Source organism: Aphanomyces astaci (genome assembly GCF_000520075.1).
Source record: "Aphanomyces astaci strain APO3 unplaced genomic scaffold supercont1.245, whole genome shotgun sequence".
Taxonomy (NCBI): Eukaryota; Oomycota; class Saprolegniomycetes; order Saprolegniales; family Verrucalvaceae; genus Aphanomyces; species Aphanomyces astaci.
Genome location: NW_009798508.1, coordinates 1 through 8470, shown reverse-complemented (window position 1 = coordinate 8470; position 8470 = coordinate 1). Strand labels below are relative to the sequence as shown.

The 8470-nt window shown below is 51.7% G+C and overlaps 3 protein-coding genes across 3 annotated transcripts; all 3 read left to right on the top strand.

Moving 5' to 3' along the window:
• Positions 1-211: 211 nt before the first annotated feature.
• On the top strand, positions 212-857 carry H257_18866 (hypothetical protein; the record flags this gene model as incomplete). Its single annotated transcript, XM_009847997.1, has 3 exons — positions 212-259; positions 386-452; positions 694-857. The coding sequence occupies 3 exons, from the start codon at positions 212-214 to the stop codon at positions 855-857; spliced, it is 279 nt and encodes a 92-aa protein (XP_009846299.1).
• A 1279-nt stretch (positions 858-2136) lies between these two features.
• Positions 2137-6376, top strand: H257_18865 (hypothetical protein; the record flags this gene model as incomplete). Its single annotated transcript, XM_009847996.1, has 2 exons — positions 2137-5953; positions 6203-6376. Coding segments are annotated over 2 exons (3991 nt in total), but the record flags the coding sequence as incomplete, so codon positions are not given.
• Positions 6377-6867: 491 nt separating this feature from the next.
• Positions 6868-7138, top strand: H257_18864 (hypothetical protein; the record flags this gene model as incomplete). The annotated part of the gene is made up of 1 exon (XM_009847995.1): positions 6868-7138. A coding segment is annotated over one exon (270 nt), but the record flags the coding sequence as incomplete, so codon positions are not given.
• Positions 7139-8470: the final 1332 nt, after the last annotated feature.

Genomic DNA, 8470 nt, shown 5'->3' with positions numbered 1-8470 from the left:
CATGAGTTTGCACGCAGGAGAAGGCGCGACTTCTGGTGGCAATTTGGAGTTGGCTGCGGGTCGTGGACTGTCCGGTGCTGGAGGCGACGTCGTAATCAACAGCGGAGCTGACGGCGGGGCTGTGCGCGTGAATGCGAGTGCAGTGTTTGCCGCGTCGTCCTCGTCGGTTGCATTGGATGGCGAATCCAGTGTCCGCGTTTCCAGCCATGGAATGGTGTCGTTGCTAGGTCAAAGTGTGGTCAATGTTTCGAGCACGAAGGTACTTGTTGAGGGCTCAGGATATGTGGAAATGCGCTCATCCAACGAAGGTTTAATGGGAAGTGGGAATGTTGAATTGCGCACCGGAGCTTCAAAAACATCAACCGCTGGTTCTGTCCGTATTCAGCCTGGTGCTAGTGGTAACAACAACGGTGGAGCTGTGTTTGTCAAAGCTGGTTCTGGCCCTATCGAAGGTGGAACTATTGTCATCGATGCTGGCGTTGGGAACGATGGTGGTTCAGTATCTGTTCTGAGTGGACACGGAACACAAGGTGTTGGTGGTGCACTTGATCTGAAGAGTGGTGGCGGCGCCACTTCGAGTGGAACTGTACACATTTCATCGGGATCTCAGTCGAAACAGTCTGGTTCAATTAAGATCTCGACAGTATGGCCGCGAATCGAATCAAGTGGGGCGATCGACCTAACTTCTGGAAGTGCAAAAGGCGTCGTTGGGAACATATCCATCTCGGCGGGTGACAGCGAGTCTGGAAGTGGTGGCCATATCGTCGCTCATGCTGGTGGAAGCTCCAGCAATGGTGGCGGAACTGTGTCTGTTTCGTCTGGTGTTGGAGCTACTGGGAGTGGCATTATCAAATTGAGAACACCGGCAGCCCGAGCTCGAAGTGGGTCGATTGTGGCTGAAACGGGCTCGAGCGATGTTTCTTCCGGTGGTGTACTGATTAGTACAGGTGATAGCCGTGAAAACGTTGGCACAATTCACCTGAAAGGCGGTACCACGCTAGACAAGACTGCTCCAAGCAGTCAAATTGTGTTTGAAGCTGGTTTACACCCAACATCTGGAGGGAACGTGTTGGTTCAAAGTGGCAAGAGCAGTGTTCAATCAGGTTCATTGTCACTTGAAACTGCGCAGTCACCTAAGAGTGGGAACATTGAAATTTTCACTGGAGACAGCAATCGTGGAGCTGGCCTTTTGTCCATTTGGGCAGGAAAATCTCAAGCCAACGATGGGGGAGCCGTAGCAGTATCCAGTGGAGACAGTAATCGTGGTCAGGGTGGTGCCATTTCCATTTCCGCAGGGTCTTCAGGTGATGCGTCTGGTGGCCAAACTCAAGTCTTTGGTGGTTCTGGAATTTTGGGCGGAATCCTTCAGCTCGGTGGTGGCAACGGAGTTCATCATGGTGGACGTCTGAATATTTCAAGTGGAAGTGGCTCAACCTCTGGTGCTGTAGATATTCTGTCGGCAACCTCCAAATCTACCGGGGACGTAACGGTGTCCACCGGGCATGCTCAGTCCGGAGTCAGTGGACGCATTCAATTAGCAACTGGCGATAGCCCAACAAAAGGCGGTGATATCAACTTGACAACTGGACTCGGTACCACTGCTGGTGACATTGGAGTTGGCGGCGGCAATGTTCGGATTGCTGCGGTTACTGGAAATCTTGAATTGAAAGGAGGAATTGAGCGTGGCTCCGTCGTCATTTCCAGTGGCAGCAGCCAAGTGGGACAAGGAGGTGTCACCAACATTACCACTGGAACGGGAGATGTCTCCGGTGCACTGTATTTGAACTCGGCAAATGTGCATGATCGATCTGGTGACCTCTCAGTTATATCGGGATCTGGTACTTCCTCGGGTTCAGTGGTCATATCAGTTGGCGAATCAAAGAACCGTCCAGGTGTATTGCAGGTTACTGGTGGCCATTCAACAGATGATATTGGTGGCAGGGTGAGTTTGGCTGGAGGTGAAGCATCGTCGGCGACAACTGGTGGCTCCTTGACGTTATCTGGTGGTTCCGGTGGTATTTCCGGTGGTGACGTCGAAATGAGTTCTGGTGAAGGCACAGTTTCGTCAGGATCTCTATCTCTGTTGTCAAGTCCAAGCGGTATTCAATCTGGACAGTTAGTATTCGGCTCTGGAAGCTCGAAACTGGCGTCTGGAGCTGTTCGTTTGTCGAGTGGATCTGCTGACGACAAAGCTGGAGCCATATCGTTGAGTGGGGGTACCGGCAGCACTGGTGGGTCGATTGTACTTGCGGGTGGTGAAGGCTCAAGCCGAGGCGGGTCATTTGCCGTGAAAACGGGAAACTCTCCCCAATCTGGTGGCGACATCTCGCTCGAGTCATCTGGTCGCATTTCTGTCGCAACTTTAGGCTCCAATTTGACCATGGATACACATGGTCAGATTGAAATGAGTGGAACTACCGTGCGGGCATCCGGTGAGAGCATTTCAGCCGAAGTCAAGCATTCCTTCGAATTATCTCATGTGAACGCCGATGGCACTCCCAACGTGACATTTCGCGCCCTGAGTGACCTGGTTATCAGTCATGTTCCGCTTCAAGTACCCAAGCTGTTGACTCCTTCGGACGAGCGTATCAAGACTGATATCAAAGCCATTGACCACGAGGACATTTTCCACCGGTTGCAAGACCTTCAATTGAAGTCGTTCAAATACGATCGAGAATGGGGGGAAATGATGGGGGTTGATGACGAAACTGTGCGTGGCTTGATCGCCCAGGAGGTTGCTGACATCTTCCCCGAGTATGTGACGGTGAAGTCGGAGTTTCATCTCACCGACCATGGCCTTCGCATGGAGAACTTTACTCAAATCAACCAGCAGGCCATTATCGTCGACTTGTTGGCTGCCTTGCAAGCACAACAGAAGCGAATTTCGATTTTGAAAAACTCTCCGGGTTCCACCGGCGCTGTCCACGTTTCGACAGCTAACACTGGAGATTACGTTGGCAGTCAAGAATCTGGAAGTACAGGTGCCATCAATATTTCCACAGGTGCTTCATTTGGCGGAACGTCAGGTGCGATTGATGTTTCTTCTGGAGACTCGACCAGTGGGTCCGCTGGATCTGTTCGAATTGCTGTTGGCACCAGTGGAAACGCGGATGGCCAAAACCTAGTGTTTTCTGCGGGTAACACTAATGGCTCATCGTTTGTTGGTGGTTCAGTCGTCTTGGCATCGGGTACTGGACGAGATTCATCAAGTGGTGCAATCGACGTTGCGTCGAGTGCGGCTGGGTCGATTGGTGAGAGTGGTATCGTCCAAGTCCGCACTGGTAATTCAAACCTTGGCAGGAGTGGTGTTCTGAAACTCCAAACGGGAGACTCATCTCAGTCCACAAGTGGTGACATTCGAGTGTTGGCTGGAAGTGGGTTGACTGGCGGTACGTTGTCATTGCACGGTGGACAATCCAGCCGATTTAATGGCGGTGCTGTGAATCTGGCGTCCGGATCAAGCGCGAATACAGTGTCTGGTGACATTGACATTCAGTCTGCGGACAGCAAAGTTCGTTCAGGAGCTGTCCGTATCAGTACAGGCAACACAACTGAAGGTCGAAGTGGCCCTTTAACAGTGTCTACCGGTGCCAACGGGAAATTGAATGTGCATTCAGCAAGCGTATTGTCGCTTCGCAGTCGCGCGAATATGGAAATCCACACTGAAGACAGCAGCACTGGAAGTGGCAACGTCCACATCTCCAGCGGAACAGTGAATTCCTTACCAGGCTCCGTCCAAGTGTTGGCTGGTGGTAGTAACACAAATGCTTCTGGTGGTTCAATTCAATTGATCGGCGGATTATCTACTGCTACGGGGACACAGTCTGGCGATGTTATTGTCAGCGCTGGTGGTAGCGTTGAAGCTCCCTCTGGTGCTGGTGGACGTATTCGTATCAGTGGAGGGCAGAGTATTTCAAACAATGGCGGCGATGTGGAAATATTGTCGGGGGTTGGGCGAAACGGCGGCAAGCTGAGTTTGTTGACGAGTGATAGCTCGACCGAATCTGGATCAGTTTTGCTTGCTTCAGGTGATTCTTCCCAAGGCCGGTCGGGAGAAGTCAAAATCAAAGTGGGTTCGTCAGTTGGGCAAGCGTTGGTTGGCAGTGCATTGTCCTTGGCGGCAGGAGATGCATCCACCTTGGGTGGTGACGTTGCAATTCAATCGGGTCAAGGCCAAGCTGCGAGTGGTAAGATTAGTTTACGGACGAGCACTGGTGTTTCCAGTGGCAACTTGGAGCTACAAACCGGAAATGCTTCGTCTCGGGTCAGTGGCAACATCGTATTGAGGCCTGGAAAGTCAGACTTGCTCGGTGGAAATGTCGTCTTGAGTGGAGGGCAAAGTACCAGCCAAGGTGGCGATGTTAAACTGTCATCTGGAGGCGGAGCGAAAAGCGGTGTGGTGTCTATTTCAACCGATGGGGGCGATACGAGTGGTCCAATTACAGTGAGTACCGGAGATGCGTTGGGCGAAGCATCGGGGTCACTTAATTTGGAAACTGGCTCCTCCTCGCGAGGTTCGGCTGGAAGTATTCGAGTTGCTGTTGGATTGAGTGACGACGTTGGTGGATCAATTTCCCTTTCGGCTGGAAGTACACCGGCACAGAATGGAGGCAATGTGGAGCTTCAGAGTGGGTTCGGGTCCGAATCTGGAGGGTACATTCAACTTCATACCCGACAATCCGGCCACGTATTCCTCTCCACTGGCAGTACAAAGCAGCAATCGTCAGGAAACGTTCAAGTATCCACCGGTGTCTCCGACTCTGCAGATGCTGGTGACATCAGCATTGCAGGTGGTCAAAGTACTTCCAAGAGCGGAGGGTCCGTACGAGTCCACTCAGGCTCAAGTGGCCATGGCCATGGTGGTGCAATTGACGTTGTTTCTGGAATGAGTAAAGAGGCGCAAAGTGGCGGGGTCAATGTTTCAACAGCTTACGGTCAGCGTTCGGGGGGTGTCGTGATTTCCAGTGGAAACAGCTCGTCAGCCGCTGGTCATGTCACGCTGTCGACCGGATCATCGGGTACAGATGCTGGTGGAAACTTGAACCTTGTCGTTGGTAACAGTGCCGACGATGGTGGCAATGTCGTTGTTCTTGGCGGTGAAAGCAGTCATCGCACTGGTGGTGACGTCACACTTTCAAGTGGCACGAGCGAGGTGATAACTGGCGATGTGTCCATTGATTCTGCAAACTCGACTTCTGGGTCGACTGGTACCGTTCGCGTTGCATCAGGCAGCAGTCTCATGAATGGTGGTACTGGACGTGTTGTGATTTCGTCCGGGTCAACAGTCGATGGCTCATCCGGAAATGTTACCGTGCGGTCAGGAAGTACTCAAAACGGAGAGAGTGCTGGATTTGTGCGTATCCAAGGTGGCCTGAGTAAGTTTGGAGATGGTGGTGGAGTTTCTATCACTACGGGCTCGTCCCAAACCAAGGGAGGGGCACACTTGGTTCTTGAAAGCGGAAGCAGTTCGTTTGACAACGGCGGCGATATTTCAATTCGTACAAGCGGCTCGGACAAAAAGGGCTCCAGTGGCAAAATTTCTTTAGCCACCAGCAACTCGGAAGGAAGATCTGGATCACTGTCACTGTCAACGGGTAACTCTACCTGGGGTACAGCGGGTCGAATCACTATGAGTGTCGGATCCAGCCGATTGCAAAATGGGAGCAGTATCACCATGCTCAGTGGCTCAGCGTCGACTGATACTGGTGATGGCGGGTCCATTTCATTGCAAAGTGGATTCGGACCACACACTACTGGGGAGATCAAGTTGGCCACCGCGAGTGCAGCACAAGATGGTTTGTCCGGAAATGTGAAGCTTCGAACGGGGCCGACAAGTTTGAAGCCAGCGGGAAATGTATCCATCCAGGGCGGGTCTTCTGCGCAGAATCTGGCTGGTTCAATTTACCTCGAATCAGGCAATAGCACTGGAAAGACGGGACATGGCGGTGACATTGTGCTAGCATCTGGTGGTTCTGTGGGGAATGCTGGTGGTACGTACATAGATTATATTTTGACTTTACTGATAGTGTGCTTAGGTGGAGTCAATGTTACAGCAGGCCATAGCAACTTAGTCACTGGTGGAACTTTTACACTGCAAAGCGGTAGCAGGTAATTGCAACATATCTTCATTTTTAATCAATAATTGACGGCGATTTTTGTAGTTCTGTAACGACGAGTGGATCTATTCAAATGTCCACTGCAGATTCGGGTGGAATGGGAAAGAGCGGTTCCATTGAACTTGCTACCGGTGGATCACCAATTGCAAGTGGTGGATTATCACTACTTGGCGGCAACTCAAACGCTGGCCAAGGCGGGGGTATTCATATTGCTGCCGGTGACAGTGGAGGCGACGCTCTACTCGGTTCTGCAGTCTTGATATCTGCAGGAAATAACCACATGTCCAGTGGTGGTAGCATCTCATTGATTACTGGACGGGGTCAAATTTCATCCAGCGGCAACATAGCACTTCGAACTGCACCATCCAACTTACCCCATTTGCCGTCCTCGCTATCACGTTCTCAATCTGGCAGCATCACCGTTCAAACTGGCACCAGTGTAATGGGAACATCTGGAGCGGTGACCATATCAACCGGCCAAGCAAGTAAAGGTCGAGGTGGATCCATTAGTTTGCTTGTGGGTGCTGGCGATCTTGATGAGGGCGGTCGAATCACGCTGTCGGCTGGATCAAGCTTGTTCACAGGTGGTCGAGTACAGGTGACTGGCGGGAGTGGTGCGTCAGTTGGTGGCTCAGTTCAAATTGCAAGTGGTGTAAGCAGTGCCAAGACTTCCGGGGACGTTTCTATGGTGACATCAAACTCTGGGTTGTCTGGAGTTAGTGGTCAAATTGTGGTGTCCACAGGAGTCTCCATGTCCGGCAACAGTGGTCCAATTACCATGAGTACTGGTGTGTCGACTGGCGGTGCAGGTGGCTCCGTGTTCGTTAATGTTGGTAAAGGCGACACCACTCTAGGTGGAAGCATTTTTGCCACTGCTGGCACAACTACCGATACGCTGAGCTCTGGGGGCTCAATTTACCTTACCTCAGGTGGTGGTACGACACGATCCAGCGGGAACGTTTTGCTTCGGTCTGTCGACGCAGGCACGATGGGAACATCTGGATTTTTGAGCTTCAGCACTGGTACAGCTTCCGCTGGAAACTCTGGAAATCTGATCCTTGGTACTGGCACAAGTGTTGGAGGCCAAGGTGGATCCGTTCTTGTGACCGTTGGAACAGGCAATACAGGCATTGGCGGGAGTATTTCCTTGAGTTCTGGCTCGACGTATGGAACTGGTACAGTCGGTGGCCCGATTCAGTTAATTGGTGGAAGTGGAGTGGCGTCTGGTGGGTCAATCAGCATTCAGAGTGGCCAAGGTCAAACAACAAGTAGTGGAAATATCTTGCTGCGTTCAAGTGATTCCGGACTATCTGGGGTGAGTGGAACCGTTGGAATATCAACGGGGTCAAGCTCCAACGGCAACTCCGGAACGATTGCAATTGCTACTGGATTTTCTATCAACGGAAAAGGCGGTTCAATTTCGTTGCTTGTGGGTGCTGGTGATACCAATGCTGGTGGCGATTTTACGGCCATCGCAGGAGATAGCTCTACTGCTACAGGTGGCACAGTACTTGTACGAACTGGCCGTGGAACAACAACATCCAGTGGTCCAATGTTGCTTTCGAGTGCAGATTCTGGACTTGCTGGTACATCAGGACTTCTCAGCTTCAGCAGTGGCACATCAGCTTCTGGATCGTCTGGTGCTATTATCTTTGGGTCAGGCAACAGCAACCTTGGAAATGGTGGAGATTTCCTTGTGACCGTTGGTCGTGGTAACACTGGAAACGGTGGGAAAATCTCGATGACGGCTGGTGAAACTTATGGATCTGGTCAACGAGGTGGCAACATCGAATTGTATGGTGGCATTGGTGTTCAAACTGGTGGCAACCTCAAGATGATAACTGGTTCAGGAGGACTGACCTCAAGTGGTGACATTGCCCTTCAAACAAACAATGGCGGAGCCAATGGAGTCAGTGGGTCGTTGAAACTATTTTCTGGTGATTCTCCTGCGGGAGATAGCGGATCATTGAACATCTTCAGCGGAACTTCCACCAACGGAAAAGGCGGCTACATCACTTTGTCAGTTGGAGACGGTAATATTGGCGTCGGTGGAAACGTTGCGATTACTGCAGGTCTCACGAATGCTGCATCGTCTGGTGGAACTGTATCCATTCAATCTGGAACAAGCACTCTAACATCCAGTGGAGATATTCTTGTATCAACTCCCAACGCTGGCGGCAGCGGTGTGTCTGGCTTGCTGAGTTTCAGCTCGGGCTATGCGACAGTAGGCAGCTCGGGCAACGTGATTCTTGGGTCTGGAACCGCTGCAGGTGGCAAGGGTGGCTCCATCTTGATGACCGTTGGGTCTGGCAACACAGGCACTGGTGGCATCGTGTCCATTTCGGCGGGTACCA